Raw genomic sequence first — 22,297 nt, forward strand, 5'->3', positions numbered from 1 at the left:
AAGTTGGTCCAATAAAAGATAGCTCACCCACCTTGTCTCTCTCATTAACAGTAGTAGTTTTTTAATAGTAGCAATCTCTTATATCTGATGTCTTTTCATGTAATTTAAAAAAAAAATGAACAAGATGTAAACATTCCCACCATCCCACCACACAAACTACAGAAAATGTTTAACAGGGGAATGATAGGAAATTTTATAAGCTGTAATGTCAATTCTGAATTTATTTTCATAGTGGTAAACTAGGAATTTCAAATACTTGGAAAATCACATTAGCTGACACAGAGCTTGTCTTAGGTACTGACATACAGGTGGTCACCAATTCCCAGGGTCTCCTTAGTGAAAACAGGGATTAATGCCGGTCCACATCTCAGAATCTTGAGGAGGTGTTTAAGGTCCCTTATTTCCTTATTTGAAAAGGACTAATGTGTCTTTGGGTCAGCCCTGAGCTGCCACCTTATATGCAACAGAACCTATGACAACCCCAACATATTGAACAAATAAAAAAATAAACCCCTATGAAAACTCCATATTTAACCACAAGGATCTCAGATAATTTTTCAGCTCGACAACTTCAGAGCTTGCTCTGTCCAGGCAGGCAGCAGCCACGTAGAATTTTGCTGCTGATAGTTATAGGGGGGTAACTGCCCTTACCTTAGGCTGAAGAGTACGTTGCCATCAGGGTACACTCGGAGCATCACATTCTCCATAGTTGTATCATGGATGAAAGATCTTTTGGAATGGACAAAAAATACATCAGGTACCCAGATCTTTTTGATCAGTCTTCCATCAAAGGTCATGCTTCTGTTTTTGGTACTAGGAAATGAAAGCCTCTCATCCTTCCAGTAATGTCTGAGGTATAAGGTCATCGTGAAGTCCTTTGCATAAAGAAAATTAAGAGGAAGAGATGTGTGTGTGTTTTTCCTGGTTCTGAATACAGCAATAACCAGAACAACTAATCAAACCTGATGACTTTGAACTACTTTTGCTCTGGGCTTCAAGAGCAGAATCCTCAAACCAGAGAGAGATCACCAGAGCCATGCAGTGAGAGCACAACGCAGATGGAAGATATCTTGAGATGTCTGCTGTTTGCCCTGGTTAGGTAGTACTTATAGTCAGCTAACAAAGGGCCTGATTTTGAAGTCCATACTTCTTTCTTACACAAACAAATCTACCACTGATTTCAATGAGCTGTTGGATGGGCCCAAACTATAAAACAGTCCCCAAAAGAAAATAGCATTTTAGTAAGTAGGATAAAAGCAACTGAAATTACTCTACAGCCCTTCCACTGAACTTTTTGCTGTTTTCTCTTGATGTCACATTAACCCCTCATTTTTATCATTTGCAGCCAATAAATAAGTTCCTATTATCTAAAATATACAAGAACAAATTCTGATTTCAAGTTACACTCATGTAAATCTACTGGGCTTACACCAGATTTGCACCATGGTAACTAAAATCAGAATTTGACTCAAAAGTGTAAAATGTAACATATTGGCACCTGGACCCTGAGTAACATATTAGAACTCACAATGAATGAATGGGTTTGTGTGCACATACTATTACAGGTGGGGCTGGCAGCACCATCTATTACTAATGTGGCCCAAAATTTCCCATGATAAGAGCCTGTTTTTTTTGTGTCCTGTAAATTTGCGAAACTTAAACCATTTGGGCTGAAATGTTTCCAAGTTGGGTCTCTGCCTCAGGATGAATTTTTTTTTGGAGAACTTCAGCCAAAATCATTTCCAAGGCCAAGGAAAAAATATGTTATTTTGCAACGTTAATTTTTTTTGGCAACTTTTTCTTTGAAAAGCTTCAGTACCCCACTTGCTTCGGGGAATTTGAAATTTGGCAAGGGGGGGCCTTTGTGTCATGGATGTGCCTTTGGCCGGTCCTTTAAAAAAATAATACAGTTGTAGCTTTTCCATAATCTGACTGCTATATGTGCTTTACTGTGCAAGGCTAGCCTGATGGCAAAGTTTATTTTCTTGGAATCATTACAGTAAAAAAGGAACTGAAAAGATATTTAGGCTCTGATCCTGTAATGTGATCTACTAGTATGGACCTTTGAGCTCTTGTGGCATCCCACTGGCTTCAGTGGGATTCCGCATGAGAGTAGTGGATCCCATAGCAAGATCAGGGCCTGTGGCCTAAAACTACATTTGAAGTGAGAAATTAATATTGTAAATGTGCTCTTTATTCAGAGTTAACCTGTATGGTCATTCTAGGATTGAACAACGCAGCAATAATGCAAGTGAAGCTGTGAATATGGCATGAACAGGATGCATTCACAACTTTATGTTCTTAACTAGCAGTAAGAGGTTTTCCCTCTCCAAGACTGTGTGCATAGTAAGGTTTTTGGCAGATTCTTCCATCACTGCTGCATCATTGCAGCTCAACCAGAACTAGCAATGATGGGAGTGCTAGTGTATTCCAGATACTGGCATCTGCCTACCAGCTAACAGTAGGTGTATATGGTATAGTGGTAAAAATGTGGGTGGCCAGTACACACTTAGACCACTGCTAGCCCCAGTGATGCTGCACCATGCTACAGCAATGGAGGGACACAAAGCTCAGTGTAGGCATTGCGTCTTTGAGAGAGTAAACTTCTTAGTGTAAGTCAAGGACATAAAGCTGAGATGCAGAATGAATGAAAGTTGCCTCTGTGTACAGGACCTGCACAAGCTAAGGGCTTGCAGAGTGATTTTCAAAGATGTGTGACACCCAGGAACTCCCCCTCAACTTAACAGGAGCTATGGAGTGCTCAATACTTTTGAAAAATCAGGCCATTAAGCGCTTTGTCCCTGGACACACAGGAGACATTTAACACATATTCACATGTAACATCTATTAATTTCAATGAAAATTACTTTCATGTATCAAGATGATAATATAATCTTGTAGGATTCTACTTCTTTAACTATATTGGTTCTACATCAGAATCTTGGAGGGTTATTTCTGAAGCCTATGTGATCCCAGAGTTTTGGTTACAATTCTGTCTTCCATCAGTTTAGTAACAGGATTTAAGTGATAAAACTTACCATGTCAACTTCTGAAATGCTGTCAATACTTTCCACCTGCACATCAATGCCCACTGGTATTGGTGACCCTTCAAAATAGCAGAACAAAAATGTGACCAGAAGTGACAAATGTTTTTAATATACACCTATATGTTAATATAAACCTAAACAACCTGCATTGCTCACTGCCTCTCCACACACGTGCTGCCTTGAATTAATTTTAAAACTGTTGTGTGCACTGAATCCAACCTTAGTAACCAAAAGAGAAAGTCAATGACATTGAAAGAAAACCTGATGTTAAAAATCTGATCAAATAAGCACATGTCCTTCAGTGATCTCTTTGCAACCTAGCACAGGGTATGACTTGGATTTACAGCATGACCCTGAAGTTTGATGAGTGGAAGAAAGTTTTCTTACGATTCTGAAACTAATGAAGCTTACACAACTCATTAGACTGGCCCTGTGGAAAACTTACATAAATACCAGTATCAAATATACCAATGCTTGTAAAGACTAATAGTGAAAACTTTTCCTCCACCTTCTAAAGAAAATTATTTATTATACTCTAAAGTAACTTTACCAGGTAACTAATAAAAGTTTGTCTTATAATAACTTGAAATGGATATAGGTCCAATAAATGGGAAACCTGCTCACTGACTGCTAAGTAAAACCATATTCTAATCTGTTTCTCAGTGCTGGTGCAACTACACTGGTACTAACAACAATGCAACATAAGAATGGCCATACTGGTCAGACCAATTGCCCATCCAATCCAGTATCTTGCCCTCTGACAATGGCCAATGCCAGGTGCTTCAGAGGGAATAAACAGAACAGGTAATTGTCAAGTGATCCATCCCCCCTCACTCATTCACAGCTTCTGGCAAACTTCAGAGCATGCAAGCCTTAAGGTAAGCATAGTTCCCATGTTTTTACCACCAGATCATGAAAACCTGCTCACAGAAACATTAACTATTATCAGGGCTGGCTCCAGCGTTTTTGCCGCCCCAAGCAGCGGGGAAAAAAAAAAAAAACCCACGATCGGCACTTCTATCGCCGCCACTTCAGCGGCAATTCGGCAGCAGGTCCTGCTGCCCCCTTCCATGGGCCACCCCAAGCACCAGCTTGCTGAGCTGGTGCCTGGAGCCGACCCTGACTATTATATGACTACGGAATGGCAGTAAGGCCACTGGCTGTGATGACCAGGGAGAGTATGGGAGAAGATGGATATAGATACAATTTAACTGCTGTAAGATTTTATAAATAAATTAAATTCCTAATCAAGTATTTTGCAAGTCAAAGTTCCCATTCTGCCCGCTATTCTGAATTTCAGAGCTCTGGAGAGCACATATAGGTTAAAAATGCATCTACAAAATACAGGCAGAACAGCTAGGTGACTGCCACTGATACATACAGGGTTTTTTTTGGTATTAAAAAATATAAAAAAGTGCAACATTAAGGTTAAAATTAAAACAGGTCAGGAAATGCAGAAGTTAAGGTTCCCAGACCAATGCTAACAGTTATGCTTTACATATACATGAGTTATCCAGTATATATTTTACAGCGAAGATACCAAGCCTGAAAAAAATTAAGCATGTTTTTTACTTCAAGCACATGAGTAGAGACAGTGACATTAATGGGACGGCAGAAGTCTAACTGAGAGCAGAATTTGGGAGCTCCGTAAGTGCAACCTACATCTAAAATAAAATAATGTTAAGTTTGTAGGATTGTGGCTTTGATGCCAATGGAACTACTCACATGCATAGAGTTATAAACATACCAAAGCATTTGCAGAATCAGTATCTCAGTCAGTAACATGGAACCAGAGATACAGGAACAACAGTGTATGCACCTGCAATATGGCTGAGACATTGTTGCTGTCAGAACATTTGGACTAGGGGGGAAAGAAAGAGCTGAGGATGTGGGAGAAAGTCAGAGAGCTCAACATGAGAGGAGAGGAAAGAAATTTGCATTTAACAATTATTGACCATAGATTATATTATTTTCAAAGCTCTGATGCTTAATAAATTATTTTAAAAATGTAAATAATGTACCTCAATACAGTATGCATTATTTTCATTGCTCTTAACTAATGGATACAAAAAGCAAGAGAGAGATTTTTCTTACATGAAGAGACTTTACATAAAATTAAATGTAATACTTTGTATCTGACCCCTTTAAACCTCTCTCTGCTTCTCCTGCTTCTTGTTTGGCAGCTCTCAAGGCTGTAGTCGCTTCTGCAGCTGCTTTGTCTCCAGCCTCAAATGGGTGTGTAAGTTGGTAAATCTATGGAGCTATGCATTCACTGGCCACTACCTCACCTCTGCACTGGCCTAACCCCAGCCCTCACTCTGAGCTAGGGCAGATCAAGCACTCACAGAGCTCTAATCCACCGAGTGCAGGAGGTGCAGACTTCTCCACTCACTTTGACCCTAATTTGGCAAAGTACTTAAGCACATGCCTAACTTTAAACACGTGTTGTCCCTTTAATTTCAATGGAACTGTTCACACTGTGAACACAGCTTAGAGTTAAGCGTGTGCTTAAGTATCTTGCTGAATTGGGGGCTTTCTATATCCTGTCCCTCCTCTACCATGAAACAAATGCATACTGGTGCTTCTCTGTTCAGGGCTTTCTGGATCTATTAGTTGGGTTGGAGCATTTGTCCCTGTGAGTCAGAGCCAACTTCCACTAAAATCAATGGTAATTAACCACCAGAACAGATTACCAAGGGAGGAGATCCAGTCTCGATGTAAAGAGTCCAAGTGATGGAGAATGTATGTTTTTCTAAAAGAAAGGCTTTAGTTCAACCACAAATTGTTGAGTCACTGGGTGAAATTCTATGGCCTGTGTTATACAGAAGGTCAGACTGAATGAACATCATAATCCCTTCTGGCTTTATTAATCAATGAAGGAATGGAGAGACGCCTATGGATATAAATGGCACTGGACTGAGTCCTAAAAGAGAAAGAAGAATAAACTACTCTCTCTCTCCCGGAGGTGGAGTTGATCAGGGTGGAGGTACAGAGATGGGACAGTGTAGGGAAAGTTTGTGCTGCTGGTGCCTATGCCACAATGCTGCTATTAATAAATTCAGTGTCTGAGGCTGACAATGAGGCACCAGCCCTAATTTCATTTAAAATAGTATCAAGAGAAAATCTAGGTTTTTATTTTCCCTGTTTGACAAAACGGGGGGATGGGCAAGAGGATTTTTTCATTAAACTGTGCAGCTCCAGTTGCTGCTAGAGAATTTCCACAAATCATTATTTTAGAGGGATTAGTGATTTTCACAATGAAAGTTCCACAGATTTTCAAGATAATTACTCCTCAGCAGCAAAACCAAATTATTTTCAGATGGATTTATATTTATCCAAACAAGTCCTGCCTTGTGGAATCAGTTTTCCTTCATTTTATTCATTTTAAAAGGTTTAAACCAAGCTAATGTTTCTCTCATGAGTGTGGAGTTTATTTTCATCAGTAGCCTGAGTGAAAGATAATAGCTGCATATGCAAATTACGTAACTTTTTTTTTAAATGTAGGTCCTCACGAATTCTGCAGCATTTTAGGGTCAATTTGTATGGTAGGAATGACAAAATCCTATGACAGACTTGAGAGAATTTTAAGGTATTTTTGTGCAGTTATACCTTTTACCATGTAGTTGCTGTACTGCTCCTACATTTCCATAGGATACATGTAGAATTTAGGGGACTCAGCTAGTGAATTCCAGAAGCTTTGATCTTTCCACAGTGCCATGATAATCAGATCATTCATTACCCAGGAAATAGTTTAACACTTTCTTTTTTGTTCCAGTTTGGAAAAATTACAATATCCCAACAGTGAATGCATCGCTATTTTGCCAAGCTCCCGCTACTAGATGGAGTATCAGACCTCTTCCAGTTGCATGCAGTTGTAACAGGGTGTGTTGGCTTTTTAAGGAGGCTACAGACCCAGCATAGTTCACCCCCCGAGTTCTTAGACCTGATGGAAGTTGTAGGCTCGGCAACAATGCATACTGGGAAAGGGGCAGGCATATAAAAAAGCTCCTGTTCCCTCTGGCAAGGCAGGGAACAAGGAATAGGTAAGACCTAATGATGCTCCCTCCTGGAAAGGGCCAGAGAGGCTGCCTAGGAGGAAGGTCAGGTGGACAGAAGGGTAAGGAAACCACAGGGAGAAGAAAGTACTGTGGAATTTGTTACAGCTCCCTGAGTTGGATAGAGCTGGGGGGGGGCAGTAATAAAGGGTATTTTATCCTTGTCCATCTGTTTGTTTGAAGTATTTGAGATGGGATGGTGCCAAAAGTAGCCAAGGCCTAGGATGGAAGTTAGAGGACTATCAGAGTGAAGGAAGAGGTCTTGGGCAAGATGGTCTTGGGCTTGAAATGTTAATTGAGTGCTAGTTTCCTGTCAAAGCTGTATCTTCCAAAAGAGGGTGGGAGAAAGCCCCCTTCACTCCCTCCATCACTAGGGGAAAATTCCTGAGATCTGCGATGGAGGGCCGTGACACAGAGAGGAAAAGCTTTAGGTGCTGAATGGCATGTTGGAGCCCTTTTTTGCAGTGGATTTCCATTGGACTCTTGCTTGCCTTGGAAGAGACGGAGTTGTTCTAATTTAGCTGAAAGAGTAAAGTAAACTACCCAACCAGTAAGATGACCTGTGAGGAAAATGAGACAGAGGCCACACTTGATAACAGAAAGAGGAAAGATAAGCCACCTGCGTACAGAAACTTTTACCTTCTACTGGCTAAATATTACCACACATTACATTTCAGGTATTTCTTAAGTGTGTGTGTTATTGTGCTCTCTAGGGGCTGCCCTCATAAGGACATGGTAAGCCTTAACACGACCAACTACGCACTCAAGCCTTGATCCTGCAGTTCCATGTGCAGTGTGCAATAGGAAACATAAGGTTCCACTCCACAAAGACTATACATGTGCTTAAATCACAATAACTATACTTAGATAGTTCTTTTCATCTGTAGATCTCAAAACGCTTCACTAAGATGGATAAGTAGAATTCTACTGTACATGTAGGGAAAGAGAGGCACAAAGAAATTAAATAATTATCCAATATATAGTCATTGCAAATTTAAACAAATTAAAAGGTGAGAGAAATTAATAAGTTGAGACTAGAACTGAAACAAGCTGGAGAGTCAATGAGGACAGAAGACCCAGGAGGGCTCATCTAAGTAGTAGAAGCTTCAGAGGAGATGGCTCTTGCACAAAAAGAAGAGAGGCAGATGCTAGATGAATGAAAGGAGGGGTGTGTGGTAGACTCTAGCAAGTCCTCAGAAGGTGATGGGATAGCAAGACAGTGACTTAAAAAAGCCTTTCAAATAATGTAGTTAAGAAACACTAAACAGGAAGATTATTTAAAAGGGATTCAAAGAGCAGCTCTCTCCAACCACCTCTCTCAAATGGGAGAGTTCTGCCTGTCAAGCCAGTCTGACTGGTGACACAGCAGATCATAGCTGGCCAGGAAACATCATTTTGATATCGGAAAGTGATCATTTGCCTGGAGTTTAAAGTAAGGCTGTGGAAGTTCTGCATGATGTGAGCAATGCAATTTATTTTCTCCCTCCTCCTGCAGTCCAAGTTGGATTATTTTCTAAGGGTATGTCTACACTACGAGAGTAGTTCGATTTTACTTAAATCGAATTTTTGGAATCGATATTGCAAAGTCGAACGTGTGTGTCCACACTAAGGACAGTAATTCGACTTTGTGAGTCCACACTAACGGTGAAAGCGTCGACATTCGAAGCGGTGCACTGTGGGCAGCTATCCCACAGTTCCCGCAGTCCCCGCTGCCCATTGGAATTCTGGGTGGAGTCGGAAATGCCTTCTGGGTAAAAAAAAAGTGTCCAGGGTGCTTTTGGGTAACTGTCGTCATCCGTCCATCACTCCCGCCCTCCCTCCCTGAAAGCGCCGGCGGGAAATCAGTTTGCGCACTTTTCCAGTCATTGACAGCGCGGACGCCACAGCACTGCGAGCATGGAGCACACTGCGACCATCGCTGCAGTTGTGGCCGCTCTCAACGCCTCGCAGCTTATCATACACCTTTCCCTGAGGCAGATGCAGATAAGTCAGGCGAGGAGGCTACAGCACCGCGGTGAGGGCCTGAAGTCTGAGAGTAGCACAGACCTCTCAGAAAGCACGGGACCCAGCGCCGAGGACATCACGGTGGCAATGGGTCATGTTGATGCCGTGGAACGGCGATTCTCGGCACGGGAAACAAGCACTGAGTGGTGGGACCGCATAGTGCTGCAGGTCTGGGATGAATCCCAGTGGCTGCGAAACTTTCGCATGCGGAAGGGAACTTTCCTTGAACTTTGTGAGTTGCTGTCCCCTGCCCTGAAGCGCAATGACGCCCGGATGCGAGCAGCCCTGACTGTCCAGAAGCGAGTGGCCATAGCCCTCTGGAAGCTTGCAACGCCAGACAGCTACCGGTCAGTCGTGAACCAGTTTGGCGTGGGCAAATCTACCGTGGGGGTTGTTGAGATGCAAGTAGCCAAGGCAATCGTTGATGTACTGCTGTCAAAGGTAGTGACCCTGGGAAACGTGGAGGCGATCATAGATGGCTTCGCAGCGATGGGATTCCCAAACTGCGGTGGGGCCATAGATGGAACTCACATCCCTATCCTGGCACCGGACCACCAGGCCAGCCAGTACATTAACAGAAAGGGCTACTTTTCCATGGTGCTGCAAGCACTGGTGGACCACAGGGGACGTTTTACCAACATCTACGTGGGATGGCCGGGCAAGGTTCATGACGCTCGTGTTTTCAGGAACTCTGGTCTGTTTAGACGGCTGCAGCAAGGTATTTACTTCCCGGACCACAAAATAACTGTTGGGGATGTGGAGATGCCTATAGTCATCCTCGGGGACCCAGCCTACCCGCTAATGCCCTGGCTCATGAAGCCCTATACTGGCGCCCTGAACAGTGAAAAAGAACTCTTCAACTACTGGCTGAGCAAGTGCAGAATGGTGGTGGAGTGTGCTTTTGGCCGTCTCAAGGGGAGATGGAGAAGCTTACTGACTCGCTGTGATCTCAGCGAAACCAATATCCCCATTGTTATAGCAGCTTGCTGTGTGCTCCACAATCTCTGTGAGAGCAAGGGGGAGACCTTTAGGGCGGGGTGGGAGGTTGAGGCAAATAGCCTGGCTTCTGATTACGCACAGCCAGACAGCCGGGCGATTAGAAGAGACCAGCGGGACGCGCTGTGCATCCGGGAGGCTTTGAAAGCTAGGTTCCTGAGTGAGCAGGGTAACCTGTGACTTTAAAGTTTGTGTACAGAGAAGCTGAACCTGCCCCCGTTTCTTTACCCAGTTAATGTTGACTATCCTCTCCAGTTACATACCCCCTTCACCCCCCTTCCAACACACGTTTCGAAATAAAATCAGTTCTACTTTGTTAATGAACACCGTTTTCTTTACTACTGTTTTCGCGGGAATTTTTTAAAACTGGGACGCAGACTGTGGTGCAGAGTGGGTGTAGTGTAGTGACGCAAATGAAGCTTCTAAACTCAAGGATTGACAGGCTCCGCTGTGGTGGGATGGTTGTTTCAACGGAGCCTGTCACCCCTCCTGATCGGGACTGTGTGTATGGGGGCGCTATGTGACTTTGTGGCAGGGGGAGGACGGTTACAGATCCCCTGCTGCGTGGCTCTGTGATCCTGCATAAGGACCGCCGCTTAAGATCTGTAACTGCCCTCCCCCGCCACAAAGTCACAGAGCAACCCCCCCCCCCCCAACATTACATCAAAACAACCTCCCAGACTGACCAGGGTAACTAGTCACTGCACTGTGTATGTGCCCTGCTGCTGTACCTGCCCCCGCCTATGTACTCTGCCAAAGGTGACTGTCCTGTCCAATTACCAACCCCCTTTCCCCTCCTCCTCCAAAAGAACATGATGGAAACAGTAGTTAACAGAAACGTATTTTTTATTATCAACTAGACATGGAACTGGGAGGTGAAACTTGGACGGGGGCTTGTGTCAGGCGGGAAGGAAAGAACTTGTCAAATTTTGGGGAATGAGAGCCTTCTACTACTAGAGCTCTCTGCAGGGGTGGAGTGAGAGTTAGCACGGACTCTGCCGCCCCTCCTTCTTTGGACTTTGGGTGAGGTGGGTATGGGACTTGGTGGCGGGGGAGGGCGGTTAGAGATAGACTGCAGCGGGGCTCTGTCCTCCTGCCTCCGTTCCTGCAGAACATCCACAAGGCGCCGGAGCGTGTCCGTTTGCTCCCTCAGTAGTCCAAGCAGCGTTTGAGTCGCCTGCTGGTCTTCCTGCCGCCACCTCTCCTCCCGATCCATGTTTGCTTGGTGCATTTGGGACAAGTTCTCCCGCCACTGGGTCTGCTGTGCTGCCTGGGCTCGGGAGCAGGCCATAAGCTCCGAGAACATGTCCTCCCGTGTCCTCTTCTTCCTACGCCTAATCTGCGCTAGCCTCTGGGAGTGTGATGCCAGGCTAGGTTGTGAGACAGTCGCAGATGGGGCTGTGGGAATGGGAAAAAGGGAGTGAATTCCTCAGAAAGATAAATGTAGTTGTGAACAAAGAACATAGTCTTTCTCTGTGAACAAGACCATGCACAGCACCTATCACATGCGCACTCAGCACAAGGTCGAATTCTCGGCCTTCGCATTCAGTGCCTGGGGTCTTGCACAGCACATTTGAGAAGCGGGGCAGGACAATGGAATTTCTGTTGCAGGCAGACATGGTAAGCCGTAGACTTGTGGCAGCTAAAACTTTAATATTAGCACTGGCCTCATTTCACATTGAAAGCAATGTCAGTCCCTGCTGCCAGCAATCCGGCAAGCAGGAACTCTGCTCCTGTCCCACCCCCTCGCGGCTGTCCCCGGGAACGATCCCTGTAGGCTGCCCTTCTCCCGCCTCCACCGCGTGGCTGCAAACCAGCGGTTACAGTTCTGTAAAGGAACGGGCAAGCAGTCCCAACACTAACATTCCCCTACCTAATTCAAAGCAGGTCACCATGAGCGACATCACCCTCATGAGGATCTCTGACAGCGAGAAAGAGAGAATGCTCCGGGAAAGCCTCCAAAGACCAGGGCCGTATGCCGCCCTGCTGTGCAGAGCAATGATTCCCGAGTACTTGATTGTCTCGTGGCGCGGCAACGTGTCGTACTACGGAGGACCCAATAAGGCCGCTCTCCCCAGGAACCTGATGCAACGGCTTTCCAATTACCTCCAGGAGAGCTTCATCGAGATGTCCCAGGAGGATTTCTGCTCTATCCCCGGACATATAGACCGCATTTTACTCTAGCTGCAGTAGCAGTGACTAAACAGTAGAGCGGCTTGGGCAGGACAATCATGCAAAACCGGACATTGCTAGATTTTTTTTCAATAGTTGCACTGCCCATGACTGAACCGTTAAGCGCCTAGGGCAAACTAATCATGAGAAACCCATTTTTTTTATTGTTAATATTCCTGTTCTGTTAAAAATAAATGTTTAGATGTTTACAACACTTACTGGCTGATCCTTCCCTAGATTCTGTGTCCGGGGTAACGGCTGGGGACGGTTGGTAGGGGATCTCTGTAAGGGTGATGAAAAGATCCTGGCTGTCGGGGAAATCAGCGTTGTGAGCGCTGTCGACTGCCTCGTCCTCCTCATCTCCTTCCTCATCTTCCCCATCCGCTAACATGTCCGAGGAACCGGCCGTGGACAATATCCCATCCTCGGAGTCCACGGTCAGTGGTGGGGTAGTGGTGGCGGCCGCACCTAGGATGGAATGCAGTGCCTCGTAGAAACGGGATGTCTGGGGATGGGATCCGGAGCGTCCGTTTGCCTCTTTGGTCTTCTGGTAGCCTTGTCTCAGCTCCTTGATTTTCACGCGGCACTGCGTTGCATCCCGGCTGTATCCTCTCTCTGACATGTCTTTAGAGATCTTCTCGTAGATCTTTGCATTCCGTTTCTTGGAGCGCAGCTCGGAAAGCACGGACTCATCGCCCCACACAGCGATGAGATCCAAGACTTCCCGATCAGTCCATGCTGGGGCCCTCTTTCTATTCTGAGATTGCACGGCCATCACTGCTGGAGAGCTCTGCATCGTTGCCAGTGCTGCTGAGCTCGCCACGATGTCCAGACAGGAAATGAGATTCAAACTGGCCAGACAGGAAAAGGAATTCAAATTCAAATTTTCCCGGGGCTTTTCCTGTGTGGATGGTCAGAGCATCCGAGCTCGTACTGCTGTCCAGAGCGTCAACAGAGTGGTGCACTGTGGGATAGCTCCCAGAGCTATTAGCGTCGATTTCCGTCCACACCTACCCTAATTCGACATGGCCATGTCGAATTTAGCGCTACTCCCCTCGTCGGGGAGGAGTACAGAAGTCGAATTAAAGAGACCTCTATGTCAAACTAAATAGCTTCGCGGTGTGGACAGGTGCAGGGTTAATTCGATGTAACGGCGCTAACTTCGACATAAACGCCTAGTGTAGACCAGGCCTAAGAGTTCCACAATACCTAACAGACAGCTAGGAGACTTGAGGCCATGATATTTTTAAAAGGGCATTATAAGATATTAAAAGATTTGCATGTGAACCTGCTGACTTTCCTTTCCTTTCCATGGGTAACATGACACTGTACTTTTAGGCAATTACCATTTCTGAGGATGAGGTTTACACTCCTGTACAGCTGTTAAATACATAATCCCTTTCTGCTTTCCCATTGGCAGAGGAACACATCATGCTCATTCACATTGGTCTGGCTTTCAAAAGGACAATAAAAGAAGGAACCGAGTGTCCTAGCAGTTCAACCTTTCATCAGGACTGATTAGGACTGAAAAATTATCTGAATTGGAACAGAAGCAATATGGGTACAGGTAATGCTAACAGGAGCTAATGATATGTGGAATCATAACTTAGGCTCCCTCCATACTGCAGATTAAATTGTTTTAGCACATGGCGGGGGGGGTGGGAATGGAAGAAGGCAATTTAAGCGGATTAATTGATAGGGGAAGTTGTGTAGATCATTGCATCAGGGAAGTGGGCAGCATTCAAGCAGTGGGGGATATTTATGTGGACAGACGCATGTGCTCAATGACTATGATGACAAATTGGACAGTTTCTTTTGATGCTAGCCTTTACTTTGGAAGCAAACAGTTTTAGGGCTTGTCTAAACACAGGGGGTTTACGTTGCATTCACTTTTGAAATGGCCTGCATAAACACAACACAAACCCTTAAGAGAGTAACTCTGGAGACTATATTACACTTACAAAATGTAATAAATTCCCTGTGTATTGAGTTAGTGCAGACTAATGTTCCTGGGTTCACCTCACACTTACACTGTACCATTCTGGGACTTCTGAAGGACAATCCACCATGTTCAGCATTGCTGAAGAGATTTGAGGTAATTTTAGGGTGACCAGACTGCAAGTGTGAAAAATCAGGATGGTGTGTGTGGGGTAATAGGAGCCCATATAAAAAAAAACCCCAAATATCAGGACTGTCCCTATAAAATCGGGACATCTGGTCACCCTAGGTAATTCCAAAATTTGAAACAAGACAATGCACTGTGGGATGGAGTTGGGAAGACTGCATGAAGTGCAGCTGCCATGCTTGTAGCTTCTTGAGCCCACACTGGGGAAAACTTATTCTAAACTGCTCTAGCCCGGCCACACCTAAGATAAAGACTGCTCTTTGCTGCTGCAACTAACCATTACAATTAAAGCTTGTAAAATGTCTCCGGCAGCTTTTGTTTTGACTCAAGATGTTGTACAAGGATTGCAAACTCAAGGTGCCCCAAGCAATGGTTTCCTTCATATATATATATTTTTTTAATTTGGAGCAGACAGGTCCTGTGTGTGAGAGAGGGTGTTTGTGGCAGCCTATCTGTGACTCTCAAACTATAAGAGCACTGTGAAATGAAACAGAAGCAAAGAGAAAATCCAGCCAAGGAAACAATGTGACAGCCAAGCTTTGGGAATAAATGCATTACAACACAGAGTCGTCGTCTTTTTTTTTTTTTTTTTTTTTTTAAATGTTTGAGTACAGCCAGAGCTATGTTCTGAATTATAGGTTTGGTTCACTTAACCTCATTTTATAATGCGTTGCAGGCAAAGAAGCATTCTATGGCAAGAAGTAGAAGCAGCACATTAATAGCCTGCTGGTTTTGAGTCATCTTGACGTATCCTATTCACGGGGTTTACATATGCAAATTAATCTATTAATAAATTAGTAATTTCAGAACTGAATTTTAAAAAGATCATTTGGTAAGAGTCAGAAGGACAAATTATGCTTGCACTTACACCAGCATATATCTAGAACAACATCACTGGTTACAGTGGAGTTATACCACATTTACACCTACGTAAGTGAAGCAGGATTTGGCCCAGTCAGCATAAAATAGGAGTTCTCACCTCCACAGGGCCACAGACATAGGCAGTGCAAAGTGAACTTAAACTGGACAGATTTGGACTAAAGAATTCCCCTGACACAGAGGGAATTTCTGTGAGCTTTAGGCTGATGGAGAGTGCGTAGCCAGATGCTCTTACCCCGGAGTAAGGGGAAGATTATTTGTTGTGGGAGGAAACTTAGTTGGGCTGCGTTACCAAAATCTTTGGGCCCGGCTCCATGCTGTAACACCTGGGAAACAATGGGGTGTAACTGAGGGCAGAATTTGACCTATTTAAAAGAAGTCTTTTGTTTTTAAAATACATGCTCTTTACCCAACTGTTCTGACCTAATTTTCCCCCCCCCCCTTTCAGTATTGTTAGCTGATGCAGCTAACTGAGCTGAATAAATCATGCTATGGGGCACACGTGCGTGTGACAGATACAAGTCCACCAGGAATCACAGCAATGAGATGTTCTCTCTGTTAAGCTTGAAAAAACCATCAACTTCTGCGTGCATAAAGCCAAAGTGCTGTAAATCTCTCCCCTGTCGTAAAGCCAGATTATGGCTGATGCTGTGCAGGTGCAGTAGCGGGGAGAAAGCACAGCAGGCTCTCTTCCCCACTCCAGGGTAGCTCTGCAGGTGAGAGCTGTAGTTAGGCAGGCTGTGCCGGTAGAGGCAGTCGGCCCCAGAGAGGGGTGTTTACAATGGCGAGGGCTCCACACTCTCTATGCTCTACAGCAGAGCTTCACTGGAGGAAGTAAGAGCTATAATTTTTTTCAGGTGGTAGCACATGACACTAACCAACATGCCCCTTGGGTGCCTGTGGTCTGATAGCATTATAATTGCCATTTGAATCTGTTCTATAGATTATTTGCTTACTAACTGAATGGTTTGGCCTGTTTTATTTTAAAGATTTTGGAGGCACTGGGCCTAATTCACCTTGGCCCTAAACCTCGTGTAGTCATTGCATAGCTGCTAAAATATGCTACCACATCAGAGTGGTGGCATTCGCACTCATTTTGCACTGGGGTAAATGATGCACCAGGGCAATAGAGAATTGAGCCCAGAATGCCTCCAGTGCTACTTTAGTGGAGCGCCTCCTCTTTTTCATCAGCATATCTCAGGTTCTAGAGAGACACAATTAAAGCTCTACTGTTTGGAAAGAACTGCATCCCGAATAGATCGTTTCCCCACTAATTAGTATTTCATGGCTTCCCCCACCTCCACCCCACACCACCAATTCCCCTCAGTCACCTGTATGGCCAGAGTGAGAAACTATAGCCAGAAAACACTTGATCACTCAAAAGAAAAAAAAGTCCTTAAAATAAAACAGGCCAAACCATTCAGTTAGTAAGCGAATAATCTATAGAACAGATTCAAATGGCAATTTTAATGCTATCAGACCACAGTGATGTTTAAAGGAGGGCTTTTTGTTTGGTTGGTTTTTGTGGGCGTTCAGAGCTGCAGAGACCCACGGTGACGACATCCAGATTAAAGAGAGCAAAACCTATTATCTGTCTCCAGATTTATTCAGTAATACTGGTCCAATTTCCAACTTCCAGGAATAATTATAGTACTGCACATGGTTCACATCCTCCAAGTAATAACTAACCTATATTTTAAGCTAGGCTGTATTGTTCATATTGACTCTTTCCCTTCGGTGTCTTTAACAACAGTACACATTCCCCATCACCAACTGCATCTCATCCTGTATTTAAGCTTCTTTGCTATACACTTCAGCATTAGATGAAAGTCAGTCTCCTTCAAGGAAATGCATATCCTGTATCTCTCCTGTCACGGGATGAATTAGGGTACCCTATCCAAAGTCATGATCTGATTGGTTAGTTGAGGCTTGGCCCTTTTGGTGATGTCACAACTGTGTATTAACTACCAACAAAGCCTTGCTTCACCATTATGTTACTCCATGTTTTGCTGGCACAACCCCACTGAAGTCTGATGGAACTCAAAAAGGCTTCCAAACCTACCTGGTTTCCTGCCAGCTCACCCACCTAGCTCCGCAGCAGCCTGGGCTTCCAGGGTGCATGGCTGTCCCCATTAATTTCAATGGGGTTACACCAGCATATAACAAAGAGTAATGCGAAGAGTGAATCAGGGCCAAAGATAATTTTATTGAGACTTTCATCTGTTACTCTTAGAAATTCCCATAGCCTCTCAGTGTTACTCTTATTTAACGTTATAGAAATTGCAGGCAGTACTATTCTAGATATTAACAGCCCTCTTGTGAAGATTTGGGAAACCTCTGAACAGGAAGATATGGCAGATATGTTGCTACCCACACCACTATTTATTGTGGATGTTAGTGGGGAAGGGAGATACAGCTGACTCCTTGTTCTGCTGAAAGCTACTTCTGAAAGACAGAGGTATAACTAGTAATCTGAAATTTGCAAATCCACTGGCTGATAAGTTACCATTTTCCTCACCTGAGTATGCATTTATTCACCCATGGCAATATGATCATCAATACCCACTGAAGCCAATGTAAAGACTCCAACGGACTTTAATGAGCACTGGATCAGGCCCTATTACTAGCCATGTGATAATAAGAGGACGGGATTGACAAAAACGAAAACAAAGCTGCCAGGCACCAAACGAAATGCTTCCTGTGAAAAAAAAATTAAAATTTGTATATCACAGTGTGCATTCTGAAAGCAGTTTGTACTCACACCAGAAATACTGATTTGTGGAATGGCCCTGTGAAACAGTACTAGAGCTGTCTGGAAAAATTCCGACAAAACATTGTTTTATTGACGTTTGCAGATTTGGCTAAACTGAAATGTTTGTGGACTGCTGGGGAATCCAGGATCTGTAGTTAGCCAGGTGTAGTGTCCAAGAGCTGTGGCTCCATTCCCTTTCACAGAGCATTTAGGCATTTTTGGTTTTCGTTTCTAATTGTAACAAAATCAGATTTTGAAATATCAAAATCCTCTGTGAAACAGAATTACCTTTCTCCAGACAGCTTTATAGAGTACTTCATAGAGAGTTGTCTGCTGTCATGGAAATGCTTTTTCCTTTCACAGATGGTATTTCCATAAATTACAATTCCTTGAGTGGAAAAGCAGGAGGGAGGGACACCGAGGTAACTTGCAAAGCCATTGACTGATAATTTCAGATTACTAGCCTCACCTGTCTTTCAGAAATAGCATTCAGCGAACATCATGGTGGGGGTTTATTGTGATAAGGAGACTTGCCTGTTGGAAAATGGACCAAGACCACTAGCAGGCCATCAGACAGTAATGATATTCAGTTACTAATGTCTGGATTTAAGTCAGCAATCTTTAACAATCCCCTCAGCTATCCAGTCCACCACGACCAGGAGATTTTCATTGCCCCATGTCCAGTTTGCATGTCATGGGCAAATCTATGGGCCAAAGACTAAGACTTGCTTAGTCTTCCCTTTCAGGATATGGCTGTGCCTCAGGTTCCCTGTTGGCTGGAAGTCTCCCTCTCCATGTCAGGGATAGTTTTAGACCTCCAGCTAGAATAAAATACTCCTCCTTTCCCAAGGTAAACAAGAGTCCACTGGAAAATGTCCAAACAAAAAGCCTTCACTCGATTTGCTCTCTGAGCCACAACCCTGAGCAGGGGCATTATTTGCTATGAGGCAGGGCAGACTCAGTTGCCCCGCCCAGATCTTTGGCCTCCAATAGACTTTAGGTCTATCTGCTCCACTCCCCCTCTCCCCAGCCTTTGCAAGATATAATACATCACATATAATGTTCTATATGCTGACACAACTTTGGCCCCCCTAGAATTTTTCTGAAATGTTGCCCATGGCCCTGAGGCCCTAAACAATAAAGTAGCCATCTGCTCCAGCCTCAGACATTCCCACTTCACTCTTTCTTCCCATCCCACAGCCCCTGAGTTATTTGCTTGCTTGTCTGTCTGCCTCAATTTCAAAGGGACATGCCTCTTCTCTCTCGCTCTTTTCCAGGCTTCTTCATTGCAGCCCATCCCAAGCCCCTTCTCTGTTGGTAGCCCCACTTTAGGTCTTGCCCAGACCCAGCTGCTGAAGAGTAATGGCGGTGGGTGGTGCTGCTACTCTCTTTCTCTAGGTCTCTCTTTCGTGGAGTGAAGGGGAGCATATTTATAGTCCTTCCCCAGCATTTCTTGCTGTAGCCTGCAGTTCCTATTAATCCATCCGGAAACTACAACCCTCCAGAGTGCTTTAATCCTGGGCCAAGACAGTAATAGGAATGTTGGGCCTGGGGGCTGCCTTTAGCCAGCATGCGCTTTTACAAAGGCCAACTTAAACAACACTGCATTCTGTGCAGCACTTCTTTCAAAAAACTACTCCCACTATAGCCAGCTATCCACACTGCAAGTACATAGTTCTGCTCTGATTGGCTACTGGCAGTTTCCATGATTTGCATACTGTGGGCCACATTATCAGCTAGTGTAAATAGGCCTACAGCCATTGACTTCTCTGAAGTCTATGCCTATTTATAGCTGTTGAGAATCTGTCCTTGTATATTTTATTTTGTATTCATAATATGGAACGGGCCAGCCCGTTTCGATGAATCACAAACACAGAACTGCTGGCCCCGGTTCACAAAAGCCTTTTAGCAAGGCAGCTTTCTCGATTTTAATGTAATAACTTAGGGCCAAAATCTGTAATTCATAGGTATGTCATGCCTCAATTTCAAAGGGACATGTCAATGTGTATCCAGTGGCAGAAACTGGCCCTATAATGGGATATCCAAATTATGAGCATCCCATATGATACCTTTTTTATTCACGTATAATGTAATTAAACAGGTAAGAAATAAACATGCAAACCAATAACACAGGAGTCCAAGGGCCAATAAACCAAAAATATAAGATTGGGGTTTTTTTTAATTCAGTGCTTCATGCCAACTCAATATACTCAGGAATTGGTAACTTGCTTAAAAACTTCAAAACAAATTTGATGAGTTTCAGGAATTTGCTAATTGCTACTAGACAGTGCAGTTTTAGGGGGATATGTTAATGCAATGTTTTGATAATAGAATTCTATCTGTAACAGTAAAGATAAAAAATTACTTAGCTGTGAGTAGATAATTTGGCAACTCTTATTACTGTTGTGAAAAGTACAAAAATTGTCTTTTGTCGTAAACTATTTCTTGGTTTAAGCCAAGGAGGGGAAAAATCTGTTAAACTTGACATTGCATTTTTACATGACCTTGCTGGGCACGGGTTTGGCAGCTTATAGTGCAAGAAGAAACTATTAAATAGTATAGAAATGTTAATGCAGCTGGCTGCTTACCTCCGAATCCAGGTCTCATTGCAAAGTCATGGTCATCTATGCGGAGAAGTTGCTCGGACTTTAGTGGGCGTACTTTGGTGCTGTCTAATTTCCTCATTTTAATTTCTCGTTTGCTGTATTTTAAAAAACAATCAAGTCAGGAGCTTCATTGTACTGGCTGACAGTTCACAATGATGATTAAATTAGATGAAATGACTAGATTACTGGATTGTAGGCAGTGACAACCACATGAAAAAAAATTAGTGAAAATGGGGAGCGGAGAGACCCAGAATGAAAATGCACAGGACAACTGTATTGAAGGAGAACATCAACAAGATATAAACAAATTGGGGGTGGGACACATGTCCCCTTCTATCCCCTTGGAGGTTGCATCTATGGGTGTAGGATGGTGTGTATCCAAGATAGATAAACATTTGTTGAAGAAACTGATACATCAGTTTTCACCTAGATACCTTCTTCTGTTTGGAATAACATAATATGTTTGCAGCTTTAATGCATGCCACATTAAGTCACATGTATTACTGGGGGAGTGGCGGTGACCTCATATAGCAGTTGCTCAACACTCTTCATGATAACATTTCTATTGTTTTTAAAGAGCTCTAATGTCTCAATGGCTTGCAGCAGGACTCTAAAATTTGGCAGTGAGATAATCCTGAGGTCAAGGAGGTGCCTTTTGGTGTCCCCCTTAAATAAATCATTCAGATTTGGCCAAGTTAGAAGCTGAAAAGAAATCAGCATTTCCAATTTGTATTTTGCTTACTAAAGCTCATTCTTAGATTTACTGCCAAAACCAGCCAACACTCCATTAGCACTGCGCGTGGCACCATCTCAGCATGTCCTACACTGCTGAACCTCCGAAAGGAACACAGACAACATAGATGATCCTTTTCCTGTTGTTGCTGGAACCAGCACACCATACATTCTAGACTCATATCTAGAGACTGGTGTTAAAATTCTGTCCCTTCACAACACTTTTTATTAAGCAAAGGCTCAGACCTCACCAAAAAATTACACAAACTGAGAACAGAACTTAAGTCTTTAACGTGGCAGACTCATGTCTCACCCACACTGTCTCTCAGAAAGAATGTATTGAATCTTAGCTTGGCTATGCTGTGTGCAAAGCGTGACTACTCCCGCATATGTTTCCACTGTTTCACAGTGTGTTACGTGTCCTCCACCAGTGGCTGGCTTACAGAGGCTGCTCCCAGCTATTGTAATTACTCTTTTAGTTGGCGTGGTAGAAGTCTCTGCTGAAAGTTCAGGGTTCAACCCTCTTTTTTTGATGGGGAGGCAGAGAAACAATGTTAGTGACTGTGACAGACCCAGACCAGTGGGGTACAGGAGTCTGGTAGAGGGCAAATATACTGGTCACTGGATGAGTAGTTTTCTGTTCCCTGAGTGACCAGAGCAGGGGCTGCACTAGAGTAATCAGGAACCTGCTAGAACCAGTTAAGGCAGGCAGGCTAATTAGGACACCTGGAGCCAATTAAGAAGAAGCTGCTAGAATCAATTAAGGCAGGCTAATCAGGGCACCTGGGTTTTAAAAGGAGCTCACTTCAGTTTGTGGTGTGAGTGTGAGGAGCTGGGAGCAAGAGGCACAAGGAGGTGAGGGTGAGCTGTGCTGCTGGAGGACTGAGGAGCACAAGCGTTATCAGACACCAGGAGGAAGGTCCTGTGGT

The 22,297-nt window shown here is 44.0% G+C and overlaps 1 protein-coding gene across 2 annotated transcripts in view; it reads right to left on the reverse strand.

Annotated features, from left to right (window-relative positions):
- Positions 1 to 22,297, reverse strand: part of GABRR3 (gamma-aminobutyric acid type A receptor subunit rho3) — a 93,895-nt gene that overhangs the window by 16,574 nt on the left and 55,024 nt on the right. For both annotated transcript variants that reach the window (XM_008166269.4, XM_065589376.1), the window contains exons 3-5: positions 20,619 to 20,731; positions 3,039 to 3,106; positions 652 to 875 (exon numbers count right to left, since the gene is read on the reverse strand). In XM_008166269.4, the coding sequence (XP_008164491.2) occupies positions 652 to 875; positions 3,039 to 3,106; positions 20,619 to 20,731 (405 nt within the window). The remainder of the gene's footprint in view (positions 1 to 651; positions 876 to 3,038; positions 3,107 to 20,618; positions 20,732 to 22,297) is intronic.

Source organism: Chrysemys picta, chromosome 1 (genome assembly GCF_011386835.1).
Source record: "Chrysemys picta bellii isolate R12L10 chromosome 1, ASM1138683v2, whole genome shotgun sequence".
NCBI lineage: Eukaryota > Metazoa > Chordata > Testudines > Emydidae > Chrysemys > Chrysemys picta.